This window comes from Charadrius vociferus, unplaced genomic scaffold, assembly GCF_000708025.1.
Source record: "Charadrius vociferus isolate BGI_N301 unplaced genomic scaffold, ASM70802v2 scaffold2359, whole genome shotgun sequence".
NCBI lineage: Eukaryota > Metazoa > Chordata > Aves > Charadriiformes > Charadriidae > Charadrius > Charadrius vociferus.
The window spans coordinates 88669-102702 of NW_009650033.1; the positions used below are offsets into that span (position 1 = coordinate 88669).

At 58.4% G+C, this 14034-nt stretch overlaps 1 protein-coding gene across 1 annotated transcript in view; it reads left to right on the forward strand.

Annotated features, from left to right (window-relative positions):
• The window catches only part of SNX27 (sorting nexin family member 27), a 22350-nt gene that overhangs the window by 5491 nt on the left and 2825 nt on the right, over positions 1 to 14034 (forward strand). The window contains exons 4-13 of the mRNA XM_009891686.1: positions 1688 to 1880; positions 3181 to 3245; positions 4011 to 4115; positions 5198 to 5276; positions 6441 to 6604; positions 7794 to 7883; positions 10109 to 10258; positions 10582 to 10710; positions 10966 to 11025; positions 12929 to 12991. Of these exons, the coding sequence (XP_009889988.1) occupies positions 1688 to 1880; positions 3181 to 3245; positions 4011 to 4115; positions 5198 to 5276; positions 6441 to 6604; positions 7794 to 7883; positions 10109 to 10258; positions 10582 to 10710; positions 10966 to 11025; positions 12929 to 12991 (1098 nt within the window). The remainder of the gene's footprint in view (positions 1 to 1687; positions 1881 to 3180; positions 3246 to 4010; positions 4116 to 5197; positions 5277 to 6440; positions 6605 to 7793; positions 7884 to 10108; positions 10259 to 10581; positions 10711 to 10965; positions 11026 to 12928; positions 12992 to 14034) is intronic.

Sequence of the window (14034 nt, forward strand, 5' to 3'; positions counted from 1 at the left end):
CTCGCCGCAAGAGTCAGGCTCCCGTGCAAAGCGCATCACTTCAACGTGTCACCCTGGCGCGTGTCTCTGAAGGGGTCAGATGGGATCCTTGTGGATCCGTGGCCTCACGGGGAGCGCGTGCTCTCCCTGCACGCTGTTCTCCCAGCCCTGGCAGGACGCTGGCGGATCTGGTGCGCCATCGGATCAGGTGTGCCGTATGAGGGGGGGGAGAAAAAGGGTCCTAGAACCCGGAGAAGCGCGGTGGGGGAGAATCAAAGGGAGCCTCTTCTCTGGGCACACAGTAGCTGCTGCTCTTCGGATCTGGCCCCGTCCTGGCGCCTTCTCCCCAGGTGATGCTGGAAGCGTTGAACGCCTGCTTCTTTTTAAGGAAAAAGCTGTGGGTTTGGTGGAGTGCTTTCCCCTCGTGAAGGTTGTCGGGCAGGTGTCTGGAGCGCAGAGGCAGAGGGGGAGCGAGCTGGGACCACTGCGGGCCCTCATCTGGGCAGCAGGTTGGGGTTTTGAGTCTTCCGAACGCTGCTGAAGCCGCCCTCGGTGCGTCTGCGGCATGTGCCGTGTGCCGGAGTCCTCCTCCGTGCTCTGTCAGCCCTCTGGCTTGGGGAGGACGGTGGAGGGTGATGCTCTCCTCCAGAGGAAGGGTTGTGGTTGCAAACGCTTCCCTTGTGCAACATCAAAATGCATGAACCTACGCTGTTCCCCGCTGCGTCCCTTTCCTTGTGTGAAGCTAATTAAGGTAACGCTGCTGTTTGGGACCTCCTTATCACTGAGGGCATATTAGCAGTGCCTAGATAAGAGCTTGTTTAACTTGCCTGCGAGACGGAGCAGATTGGCTTTAAAAATGGAGGCGGCTGGTTAATGAACGGGAAGGGAATTCCCTGAAGAGCATCCCAGTGCTGAGAAACGTCCCGCGACTGTAGCTCTGCTCCGGGTTTCCCCTGTTTGGGACCAGAGTCCTATTTCCTTAACGGTGTCCAGAATGAAACTGGAAGAGTGCGCTCATAGCAAAGAAACTCGTTAACGTGGGGTGCTCCTAAAGAGACATAATGCTGCTTCTCCCCGGGGATCTGCCCCACGGTTGGTGCCTGACGGCTGCCAGGGGCTGTGTCCGGACACAAACCACCGTTTGGGACCTCTGTGTGTCTGGGAAAGCAGCCGTGAACCTGAATCCAAAGCTCCGGGGCTTTGGCTGCAACGTGAGGCTCAATTCTGCAGCAGGCTGGCAATCCAGCAGTAGCGTCAAGCACATCTGGAAGGTGATGAGGCTCTTGTTGACGAAAACAGCTGCTGCGGTCAGCACGGTATTGCTGTGGCATCTGTCTGGTGGTGGGTTGGTGCGTGTCGGGGACCCTCCTGCACGCAGGAGATGATGCAGGTGAACGCTGTGATGGCTGCGTTGGGGCTCAGGGTCTCCCGTAAAGCATTTGGGTGTTTTTCCTCTCCTTTTGGAGTATAAAGGCGCCTTGAACCCGTGCTGATCCTGCTGCTGTCGGATGGAGGTAGTAGCTGGGGGACATCCCCCAGCTCCAAGGATCGGCCGTGATGTATTTAACTGTTCGTACCAGTTTCTCATTCTAGCTCAAACTCTCCTTACTCAGTCTTGCGCTGCCTGTGGGTCCGGGAAGGCAGAGTTGCACCAGTTTGGATTTGGAAAGCTTTTCTCCCCGCAGTGAGCCTCTTCTCCTCCCTGCAGGTCTACAACGTTTACATGGCGGGCCGCCAGCTCTGCTCGAAGCGGTACCGGGAGTTTGCCATCCTGCACCAGAACCTGAAACGGGAATTTGCCAACTTCACTTTTCCACGTCTCCCAGGAAAGTGGCCGTTCTCTTTGTCGGAGCAGCAGCTGGACAGCCGGCGGCGAGGGCTGGAGGAGTACCTGGAGAAAGGTACTGAGCTGGGAGCTGTGCGCTGCCTCCCTCGCAAGCGGGGAAACAAATCCTCAGGGTACAGCCTTCCGCGGGTGGTCCAGAACTTCACGGGGATTTGTTTACCTGTGAGGGAAAGAAGCTCGTTTGAGGGAGAGAAGCTCGTTTGTAGCTGGATTGGATTTTACGGCTGAAGTGGTGAGAGGGAGCTCAGACTTGCCACGGTTAATGATGCGTGTGTTACCGGCTTGCAGCGCACTTCCGCTAACAAAATGTATAATTAGTTTTTTTTAACGTGCAACGAGCTTTTATTTCTAGTGTCGTATTGCTCGCCAGTAGCCTGGAGGTGAGGGAGTGCAGGGAGGAGGCGGAGGAGGGAAGCCTCGGAGCGGGGAGGCCGTTCTTGTCAGGGGAGCTCGGCTCAGCCCGCAACGACCTGAGCTTGCTCACGGCAGAACGCTTTGGTCCTTTCCAATCAGCACGGTAACGCCGGCAGCAGGAGTTTCCTTTAGTTCAGATGATGGGAAAGTGAACGCAACACCTTATCTCCGTGTCAGGCTGCCTGGCTGAGAGATCGCAGCCGTAGAGGGGATTTGGGGCGCAGCGACCCCTCGTCCCGTGGTGCTGCGTGCGTTCCTTAGTTGCCTGGAGCAGCCCGGTTAGTTTGCAGGAGCTTCCCGGCCTCTTCCCTTACCCGGTGTCTGGGAGCGGAGCCCCTTCTTCCCGTGGGACGGACACGGGTCAGGTTTTCCCCACCCCGCGGGGATCTCAGCCCTGCCTTGCCCAGCTCCTTCGCCGTCTTCCTCGGGTACCAGCTGGCTGGAGGAAGGGGCAGACTGGTTGCATCTTAGAGGCAACATGATACAGTTCGGGTCCAAATTATTTGCTGAACTTGGTCTAAATTCCCAAATAGTTTCAGTCCCTCTGGAATAACTTTTTAACTTTTTTTTTTTTTTTTTTAAAGAGGCAAAAGAACAATTTATGAAATTCTTGCCCGCTTTTAAGTGTAGTCTGTTGGCCGTGTGCCTGGGGCCTGGATTTCACCCGCGGGGAGTATCTCGGGGAGTTACTCAACACGGCTGTTCGCTTGCTATTGTCGGGGATTCAGGCTGGATCAGTCTTCGTGCCAGGACACCTGATACAGCCCGGAAAGCGTTTGCTTTGAGAAGGTTTTTTCCGGGCTGGAGATATCACCTTTGTTTCCCGCTGCCCGCGGCACAGGCAGTTGTTATTTCCAGGTCGCCTTTGGGTGGGCGCTGGGAGGGGAAGTCTCCCCCTTCCCCCGGGCACCCCACTGACCCTGTCGCTCTCTGTCCTGCAGTGTGTTCGATACGTGTCATTGGGGAGAGCGACATCATGCAGGAGTTCCTGTCGGAGTCGGACGAGGTAGGCACGCAGGCGACAGCGCTGAGGCTCCACCGTGACCGTTCCTGGTACAGAGGCCGTAAATGTTTGGTACAACTGGATCGGAGTTCCCTGCCAAAGCCTCTGCTGGTTGAATAGAAAACCACGGCAAAAAATCGCGGCTGCGGTTTGCTGTCTGCCATTGCACGTAGGGAACCTTTTCTCCGTAGCAGCAGCGAAGAGCAGCTTTGCTGCTGCTCTCGGAGGTGTGCACGTACCCTGGCGAGGGCAGACCCAGCAGCAAATGCGTTCGCTGACTTCCCTGCTGTTTTCTGTGCCGGTGGCAGCCCATAGCTTCGCGTTCGTGAGCTGTTTGTGTTTGTCAACCTTCGGCCAGAAAGGCAACAGGCGCTCTGAATACCAGTCTGTCTGCCTGGCTCCTCCTGAGATTTGAGTTGCTGTCTGCCCTTCCACTGTTGTTCCTTTTCCAACCTTTCCACGGGGCGTTAAGTTGCCGTGTCCCAGAGGTTTCTCTCGCTCTCCACTGGCAAACCCGTGGATGGAAAATCCTACCCCGTCGTGGTCTGAAGCGGTTTGCTCAGCTTCCTGTCTCGGAGCAGAGCTCGCATCTTCCTGCTTTTAGAATTTCCCCGGTGCAGACTGGAATGGGGTTCTTGAGGCTTGCAGACCAGCTGGTTGTTAAAATGACCGTTCTAATTAGCCAGCGCGAGGCAATAAATAGTCTATAGAGCTCGGGGCTCAGTTCGTGTGGTGCTCATTTTTGTCCTCTCTTCTTGCCTCCTGCAGAATTACAACGGCGTCTCAGACGTGGAGCTCCGAGTAGCGTTACCAGATATAACAACAGTGACAGTCAGAGTCAAAAAGAACAGCACTACAGACCAGGTGTACCAGGTGAGCTCCTTCTTTTCTTGCCTCCACTGGAAGATTAACGTGTTTCGGTGTTAACCAAGACCCCGTGGGCACCCGCTTGCTCCTCTCGAGTGCAGGTGGGCATCAGTGATGCTGGGTTGCTGTAGCAGAGAGGACCGGGACGCGAGAGAGCTCCAGCCTTACGCCGTGCTGAAGCAGCGTTTTCGCCGGCAGGCTTGGCTGCAAGGACAAGAGTCATCGCTGAATTAATTTTCACTGATAATATCTTAAAGCCGGCGGGTGGCTCTAAGCACTAGACAGATTGTGTGTTGTGGCTTGCAGGGGCTGCGGTGGAGGAGTTGGATCCAAGAGCTGTCTGCGGCCAAGGCAGGAGTCTGGCTGGGACAGCGAGCTGAGTGTTAGGGGGAGTGACCTCTTTGGGGAACCCTCTGGCCAGGAGACGGTCTGCGAGCGGCCGGAGGCCCAGTGCTTTAAGCGCAAAACTAAGGACAACTGACTTCAGCCAGCACTGCGGGAGGAAAAGTGGAAGCTGTGAATGGATTAGGGGCAATAAGATGATGTGGGGGAGATCCCTTTTGAAAGGGGAACTAAAACTGTTGCTGCAAGGGAGGGAGCCCGAGGGTTGCGAAAGAGCTGGCTCTCAGGCGGAGTCCTGCAGATGGGATGTGGGGTACGGTCGCCCCCGCGTTGGGGACACAGCCCGCTGAACTTCACGTCACCTCCACCGACGTCTCTGAGTTTTGACTGTGGTACCAGCGTGCAGGAGCGCAGCGTCGTTGGAGAATGCTCCCGGGGAGGTGTGTGCGCCTCTTCTTTGGGAACTGGAGCTGGAGGCATCATAAGGAAAGACGGCCTAATTGTCAGCCATGGTGGCACGTAAAATCTAGAGCAGTTTACAGGAAGGTGAGAGCAGGGGAGTCTTGCTTAAGAAAACATCTGGCTTTACTGGAAGAGTGAAATTCAGGTTTTCCGTGGTGACTAACACCTCGGGTTAGCGAATACCTGGGAGCAGGCTGGATGAAGGCAGCCTTGCTCCGGAGCGGGACGGACAGCCGCTGCCTCCTGTTCTGCTCACCCCCTTTTCCCCTTCGGTTTCTCTTTAGGCTGTGGCTGCGAAAGTCGGAATGGACAGTATTACCGCAAACTACTTCGCCTTGTTTGAAGTGATCAATCACTCCTTTGGTAAGTCTTTTAATCCCCTCGGTGCTGACGAGCGAGCGACTGAGGAGAAGGCTGCGCAGCGCGAGCAGAGCCCGGCGGCACTCTGCTTTAGGTCTTATCTCTGCAAAATCCGAAGCCCCCGGGGGGAGTCGGGCAAGCACAGCGCGTAATGAGGAGCCCTCCAAGTTTGATGGCTTTTTTTCCCTGCCGCTTGACTTTCCCTTTCTTAAACAGTTCAAGGAGACGAGCTTTTTGTTAAACCAAGAGATGCATTTTACTTTAGTTCAAAGGGTCCAGGGAGCTTAGGAAAAGCGGGCAGCGTCACTGCAACGCAGCCGTCTCTAGAAGGGGAGCACTGGCAGCGGCTTGGGGTGGATTTTTGCCTTTTCCTTTGCTGGAAAGGAAAGAGAATCGAGGGCGCACTCGCCCTGTGCGCACGGAGGTGTGGGGTGATGCCCAGACCCCGGAGGGGATGTGCTGCAAGCTGCACTGTAGCTTTTCTCATCTCTCCTTCCGCGGTTAAATCTTGATGGTATTTGAAGCTTGACTGTGGGATTATGGGCAATCGTTTTGGCACTTAAGTAATTGCCGTCCTTCCAGCTGAGCACGCGCTGGGGTCTCCTGGCTGCTGTTCACATCCCTGGCCGCAGCGGTCTCTGGTTTCACCCGGCTTCACGTCGGGTTCGCTGAAGCTGTAGAGAGGCCAGAATGTCGCGGTCACACCACAAAATGGGTGTAGTGGTTGGGTTGTGTTTTGTTTTTTCCCCTGTGCTGGGTTTTAAGCCAAGCGTAGTTCTCGTTCCCAGCTGGGTACCTTCGTTTCTGGGTTGTCATCTCTGTACGCCTCAAACTCATCCTGTTGTTACGGCAAACTGTGCCTTGTAGGAAAGATTTCCAGGGCTGTTCCTCACACTCGCAGGATTCTGGCTGAACGGCAGGGGCAATTTTTAGCTGCTCAAAACCCTCCTCAAGTGACTCATCTCACAGAACAGGCTGGGTTTGCGTTCAGGTGCTGACCCTGGGGCAGCCACGATCACCCGTCTCCTGTAAAACTGTTGGCATCGCGGACCTGCCTCTGCCAGCGGGTTTGCAGTCCGTTTTTGAGGAGTACCGGGTGCTGCTGTGACCGGCACAGGACACCCACTGGGGCTGTGCGCTTACCTCCGTCTCTCGTGCTTTTTCCAGTGCGCAAACTGGCGCCCAATGAATTCCCCCACAAACTCTACGTGCAAAACTACACCTCGGCCGTGCCGGGAACGTGCCTGACCATCCGAAAATGGCTCTTCACTACAGAGGAGGAGGTTCTTCTCAATGACAATGACCTGGCAGTCACCTACTTCTTCCATCAGGTAGGTGCCCACGAGCTGTGATTTCTTACTGGAGGTAAGGCAACACAAGCACCCGGCTCCCAAAGCGTCCTCTGGCGTGCTGGCAACAGCGTGTGAGGTTGAGGGCCAGCCCCGCTTGGGCGGCTTCAAGGAGTAAAGTCCATGGCCGGGCGCGTCGGCGGTGCTGTGGCGAGCTTGTGGCCGCGTGGCAGTCGGGCTGGGCGGCAGGACTCCGGCCGCTCTCGCTGCGGGAAGGTGCCTTCCCGGGGCACGCGAGAAGGATCCCCCTTGGGTCGGATTCTCTTTTCCTCCGTTCTGCGTGTTGTCAGTGAAGGTGGGGAGCAGACTTCTCCCTGTTCACCTGAAGGAAAGGGGACGTTCCTGCCTGCGATTTCGCTTTATGCAGATTCTCTGGGATGAAGTGAGTCCGAGAAGAGCCACGTTCTCCCATTGCCTGTATAAAGCCGGTCTGGGCTGACCAGCTCAGAGGTAGATATCTGCAAAGTTCAGTCAGATGAATCCTGCTCGCTCTCAACCACCAAAAACGCTGTCCCAGCGCTCTCTGAACTGAGCCTGTACCAGCCTCTGGTACAAACTGAAATAAAACCCGTAGTTGTCAGATTCTTTGATCTCCTAGACTGGATCTTTACTGGCTGGCAGCTTTACAAGCCCCTCTGCGGGGAGCGGGAGCCCTTGCTGGGGTGTGCAGCTGAGGAGTGAAGGGAAGGGGCTGTGTACCTGCTCAGTCCTGAAGGAAAAACACATTTTCCTGCCAAGGCTCCGGCAGCGCAGTGGGTAAAAGCCAGCACCGCTCTGCTGGAGGCGGCTGTGGCTGTGCGTGGAGTGGAAGGGTCGTGCCAGCCTGTCCTTGCCTGTGCCTGAAGGCAAAAGCAGGATTCCGGGTACCGGCTTTTCCAGATCCATCCTTTTTTGCCAGGGGACGTTCTTCCAGAGTCCGCCCAGATGCTGTGGCATCTGTATGCTCCCCCGGGGCAGTCAGCGGCTCGTGGCAGGAGTCAGTGAGTGCGAAGAACCACCTCTCTGAGCCTCTCCGTCCCTCTGCCTCTCTGGGGACGTCGGTCGCCTTCTGGGGCTGTGAATTTGGGCGGCTGTTCAAAGCAGCCTCAGGGCCCGCCAGGGAAAGCAAAGCGTTGTGACTCAGAGTCCTCTAGTCTGACCCCCTGGGTTTCCTTTCCCTGTTCCTGTTTAGGCTGTTGATGATGTCAAGAAAGGCTACATCAAAGCAGAGGAGAAGTCCTACCAGTTACAGAAGCTGTGTGAGCAGAGAAAGATGGTCATGGTGAGTTATCCTGCCTGTCCTCTTTGCAGCGCTGTCTGGAAAGGAGACACTGGCCCAGGTTGCCCCGAGAAGCTGTGGCTGCCCCATCCCTGGAGGTGGTCAAGGCCAGGTTGGACGGGGCTCAGGGCAACCTGGGCTGGGGGGAGGTGGCCCTGCCCAGGGCAGTGGGGGGAACGAGATGATCTTCAAAGGCTCCTTCCAACCCAAACCGTTCTATGCGCAGAGCCTGGAAAAACACATCTTTCCTGGAAAGCGATAACCCTGGAGAGCTGTGGGGGTGTGGGCTTAGCGCAGGAGGGGTTGGCCGGGCGTGCAGACGCGCAGGGGCTGGGCCCTGCCCGGGGGGAGGCTGCTGCACGAACCAAAACCGCCGCTCGGGCCCGCCGCGTTCCCGCCGCAGCTTGTCCTTGGCAGCATCACCCGTTGACTCGGCTCCAAACAGGGCAGCGATAAAACCTTGCGGGTTACTGCTGGTGTTGAAAGGTGAGGTGCTTAACGTGGTGCGTAGCAATCCTTCACCTGCAGCGCTTCGGGGACGGCTCCTTCCTGGTAATCGAGAGGGAAAGGTCTCTCTCTGCCTCAGACTGTGTCTGGGACGGCGGTGCTGGGCTGGCCGGGGGAGCGGTGGGTCCCGGCCAGCGCGTAGTGCGCGTTGCTGCCCCCTCGGTGCTTCGGTTTCTTTTTCTTTTGTCCAGCAGAAGTCTTCCCAAATCTCAAATCCTGTGTCAGAGCTCGCTGTCCGGTCAGGGATTTTCTCCCTCTTATCCCTTTGCCCAGCGAAACGCCTGGGGCTTGGGGCGGCTGGAGGAGCCCGCCTGGCATGGAGGTGGGGGGCGAAGGGGATGGCCTGAGCTCGGCTGGGAGATCAAACAGCAGAAGAATCTGACTTGTAAATAACTTCCTGCGCTGCTCGGGGTCCGTGTGAAGGCAGGCTGCCCTCTGCCTGGCTCCCTGCGCCCTGCCTGCCTTCTCCAGGGCAGCTCTCCAAGAGCACTGGCCTTGGGATCTCCTCCTCCGGCTTGGCTGCTCTTGGTCGGGGCTCAGACCTTCCCCAGAGCTGGTCTGGCTGCGGTAGCTCCGAGGGGTCCCTGCTGGGGGACTGTCTCCAGGTTGAGCCTGGAGGCGTCACCTGGAATGCTAAACCAAGGAGGTTAACCATTAACTAATGTTCAGGATTAGTAAACAGACACTTCCTCCTGTGGGTTATCTCATGGCTGTTTTGTTTCTGCTCCTCTCGGTGGCTTTCTAAGGACCAAAGAAAGATCTGAATCTTTGGAAAGGGTATATCCCACCATATATAGACACACCCCGACATGCAGTAGGGCCCCGGTGTAGCAGGAGGACAAGAAGACAATGTCTGTGTCCCGGAGAGCCTGTGAAGTCAAAGCACTTCATCCTCTACCTCCCCCCATGTAATTAAGGGTCCTGCCTGGACCAGTGCTTGAGGATTTGGCCCCTTCCCCCGGTCTAGATGCGGCTTTTTCCTTGGTTAAAAAGTCACTTCAGACTTTGTTGTAGTTCTGTCCTGCATAACCCTTCCTCGTGCAGCGCGGGGTCGCGGGGCTCTGGAGCACCAGCCCCTGGAGAAGCTCCGGGCTTCTGCCACATCCCGAGCTGTGACCCTGAGCTCCCGACACTGCTCCGGTGCCCTCACGGTGCTGCTTTGTCCGTGCTACGCTCGGGGGGGAAAAAAAGAAATGGCCAAAATACCTCTTTGGGCCTTTTCATGAGTTGTAGCGTTTGCATCGAAGGACTCTGTGAAAGGCGGATCCCGCGTCTGCCCGACAGCTTCTTCTGGTCTCACCTTCAGCCTGTAGTGGTCCGGGGGTGGCTCTGGCCACAGCGGTGATTTCGGTCCCGGGACTGCTTTAGCTCTTCGCTCAGGTCCGTACCCCTCCCGGGGGAGCACGGTCGCGCTGGTCGGCGACTCCGGCTGCGCCAACGCTCCTGGAAGGGGCTTTTGGCATCCGAGGCTGTGAGGACCTCTGTGTTTATCCGTACCTGGATGGATCCGGGGGTTGGGGAGGGGAAGTGAGGGGCCGGAGGGGTCTCCTCCCTCCCCCTGGCACAGCCCCGCTGCCTGCGGCGGTTCGGTTTCCTTCGGAGGGATGCAGCCTCTGGGCCGGGCTGAAGGCAGGGACTTCCCCGGGGGCGGTGTGGGGAGCAGTGGACGCAGGGCTCCCCTTCCTCCGAGCAAGCTAACACCAGCGGCTTTCTCTCCGCAGTATTTAAACATGTTGCGGACGTGCGAGGGTTACAACGAGATCATCTTCCCCCATTGCTCCTGTGACTCTCGGCGGAAGGGACATGTGATCACAGCCATCAGCATTAAGCACTTTAAACTCCACGCCTGCACAGAGGAGGGGCAGCTGGAGGTAAGGGGGGCTCAGCCCCTGCCCTCCGCCTCCCTGCGCTCTAGGGACAGGGAGCCGTGTCCCCGAAGCTCCGGGGGCTCAGCACTGCTGCTGAGAGGACTCCGGAGGGATTTCGGCAGTGGTTGGGAGCACAGGGGTTTACCTGGCTGCTCCACGAGGGTTTCCGCAGCCGCTTTCTCAGCTCGTACCGTTCTCTGCGGCAAGGCTGTCCCAGGCGTCCTCGCTCCCCCTTCGCGTGGCGGCGCTTTTGCCGCCTGATCTGCCGTAAACCTGCCCGTCCTCGCAGCGCGCTGGCCTCACCCGCCTTTTTCCTCTTCCCTCAGAACCAGGTAATAGCGTTCGAATGGGACGAAATGCAGCGGTGGGACACGGACGAAGAGGGAATGGCATTTTGTTTTGAATACGCACGAGGAGAGAAGAAACCCCGATGGGTTAAAATCTTCACCCCCTACGTAAGTACCCCTGTTCTTTGCGGATTTGCGAAGGAGAAGCCCAGAGCCTGCTTCTTTTCCCTCTGGAAGGCCGGAGGAGCACTCGGTGCTCCAGCTTTTGGGGTGGGAGGAGACGCAGGGGCCGGTGGCCACCAGGAGGAGCCCGCAGCTCAGGGAGCTCTGGGCGGGCGACGGGTGCCAGAGCCCGGGCTGGAAGCCAGGGCGGCTCTCGGGGCTGCCTCTCCCCTCTGAGCGATGCCTGCTTTCTCTTTGCAGTTCAACTACATGCACGAGTGCTTCGAACGGGTTTTCTGCGAGCTCAAGTGGAGGAAGGAGGTAAGAACCTGTAACCGCAGGGAAACGCCTTCGCCTTTTCCTGGCGGCTTTCAGCGGCAAGAGTTTCTGCCTGGTCCCTAACAGCAGCTTGGACGGGGAGTAATCGGGCGCGGAGAGGAGTGATAGCAGGTCTCCAGGGAGCGCGGGGGCCAACGGGCTGGCTTCCGCAGGTCTGGGCTCTGTCGGTGGAGGGTGTTTCACGTTGCAGCTAGAGCGAGGAGCTCCCGGTGCTGGGAAAGCCTCGTGCAGGCGTGACTGACCGGGACGACCAGTTCCCAGGCTGCGCGGCTGCGGCCGGTCGCTGCCCGGTGTCTGCTGCTGAACGCAGATGGCAGAACGTCCGTCCTCCGGAGAGATTCTGCGGGTTGCTGAATTATTCAGAAAGGGTTGTGAGATCCTGCGGCGAAAAGCTGCCGAGAAGCTCGGGGAGGTTTGGGGATTATTATTTTATTTTTTTTGTCCTGAATCCCGGCCTGAGGTGTCTGCTCAGCCCTCTCCCGTCGAAGCTCCGCTCAGACCTGGCTCCGAGCCCCGGGTGGGGAGATGCACGCGCGCCTGCCCGCCCTGCCTCCGTCCCCGCTGCTGTGCTTCCCCTGTCCCCTCTTCCCACCTGAGGGAGACGTTTTGTCACCCCGCGTCCATCTGCTGCTCCTCCTTGGGGTTGCCCCACGTCTGTTGTTCCCCAGGGACTGCTCCCGTCAGCTTCGCTTGCGGGGAGGAGGCGGAGGGCAGCCAGAAAAGCCGCCTGCGCTCAGCTTGGTCGACCGGCCCCGGGGTGCGCTGTCCCGGGTTCACGCTGTGTGTGGCTCCCGAATTGCCATCCCGTGTGTCCGCTGAGCCAGAGAGGTCGCTCTCCCTCGCCGGGTCAGAGATAAGCAGCTGTTGGAGGTTGGATCCTCTTTTGTTGCCTTTGATCTGATCAGTGCTGTTGGTATCGGCCCTCTGGTTCCCGCTGATGGCTTGTTTCGGCCAGGCGATGGATTTGGGTACCTGAAACGGGGCTTAAACGCGGCGGGTCTGAAATGGTGATCCAGGAAAAAACTGCCCTGCAGCTGCCCGCTCCGAAATGGGAACGATGCCTCCCCCTTTGCTCACCTGGAAGTTTCCTCCTCTCTGCCGGCTATTGGCCCGCGGCGGGGGTGTTGGTGCGCGTCCTCGGTGTGGCTGGGGGCCAGGCGTGGCACCGTGCTGCGTGCGGGAGGCGTGTTGGAGAGCGCAGGGGCTGGACCGTGGCAGCCGTGCTCGCTGGAGGGCGTAACGGCGGGATGGAGGAGCATAAACCTGGAAGACTTCTCCAGGAAATAAGACAACGGGATTCTTGGCTTGCCTTAGCTTCAGGGGGGGAAGCTGACCCTGCCACGAGCAGCCGGAGACCGGCAGGCAGCGAGGAGACGTCCTGGTGCTGGGCTGTGCTCCAGCGTCTGCAGAGTCCCAGCTCAGCCCCTTTACCCGGTGGACGATTGCAGGAGCAGCGGTCAGGAGCCCCCCAGAGCCCAAACCCGCTCTGTCCCGGCCCTGAGCCTCGCGGCGGGGGGATGAGAGGCTCCATAGCGGTTACACGGTTCGGCTTCCTAAAGCGCCCAGCGTTGCCATGCGCAGAGCTGAGGAACGCGGCTCTGGGGTCTGCGTCCCAGCTGGAGGTGACGTCTCTGTCCCGTGTCAGAACAAATCTTTGTGGCTCTCGTTTTGTCCCACGCGTGGAAGCTGCCCGCATGGGCTGCCTGCCTTATTCTCCAAATCCCAGCTCCTCTGTAGCTCCCCGTGTCCGACGTGCCTGGAGCGCCCCGGATCCCGTCCCGATGCTCTCCCGGCCGCTCCAACACCAGCTGGTCAGTCTCCTCCCGTCCTCCCCCCAGCTCTGCGTTTTTATTTATACCCTTTTTATTTTTTTCCCCTTGTAAAGGTGGAGGAGGAAGCAACAGACAAGGATAACAGGAACTGCAGTAAAGACAATATGTGCAGCAAGGTAATTGGGCTGAAAACAAACAGCGTCTCTGCTCTCTGAGCCGGTCCGTGCTCTCTCTCCTGCCGCTCCGCTCCCGTTCCTGTTAGCGTAGGACAGTGCCCTTCCGCAGTGGCTTCTCCTTGGAGGGAACCCGCAAAGTAGCGTACCGCACTGCTGCTTTTCCTGGGACAGAGATGGCTTTGCGCTTAAAGGCCTTTTTCCTGATGGTAGAAACGCTTGGTCCTGCCTTGCCCGGCTCCTGGACTCTGCCAGTCTTTGGATGACCCGGAACGCGACGCCGCAGCTCCCTTCTCCCCGAGGAGAGGGAAAGGGCGCAGTTGTAAAGGGGACGAACCCGCCTTTTAGAGGACCAAAGATGATCCTGCAAGCCGTGGGCTAGTGGCGTGGGGTTTTCCTCCGCCGTTTTTCTGCAGTGGCGGAGCATAAGAGCTTTAGGGATTGAGAAATGTGGGTCGCAGCGTTGCTGTAAGAGCAGGGAGCTCCTAAACCCTCACCTCCTCAACCTTCTCCTGCTGCGCTCTGCTCGGCCGTTACGCATCCAGCCTGGACAGGATTTAAAGCGAAACACTTTAAATTGCTTCAATATGCACCGGGACGCGTCCGTGAATGTCGCCTGCCTGTCTCTAGGAGACCTTCTTGTAGGGTTTTACCCCTTCGCCGTAGCGTACGCACGGACGAGGCTTGCGGGGAGCCGTCTCACGGGGTAGTGCCGTGGCGTGGGGTGTGCCGGGAGCCGCAGCCCCCGCAGATGCCGCTCTGCCGGCTGGAGGCTCATCGCGTTCTCCGCGGGGATGCGGACGTGCCGCTCCGCCGCCGCGGACCCCCGCGCGCTTCGTTCGCCCTACTCCCGCTTCAAACCTTACTGCTTTGCTCCGCTCTGGCGTCGGAAATAGCCGCGGGGTTATTTAACTCATGAGAGGGAAAGCAAAGCGCGGTTGCGTGCAGCGAGGCTGAAAGCTGTTAACCCCAGCGGTGCCAGAGGCGGGTTGCGTTGGGCAGAAAGCGTTGGACATCAAAGAGGGGCAGGAGGCCCCGTCTGCGGG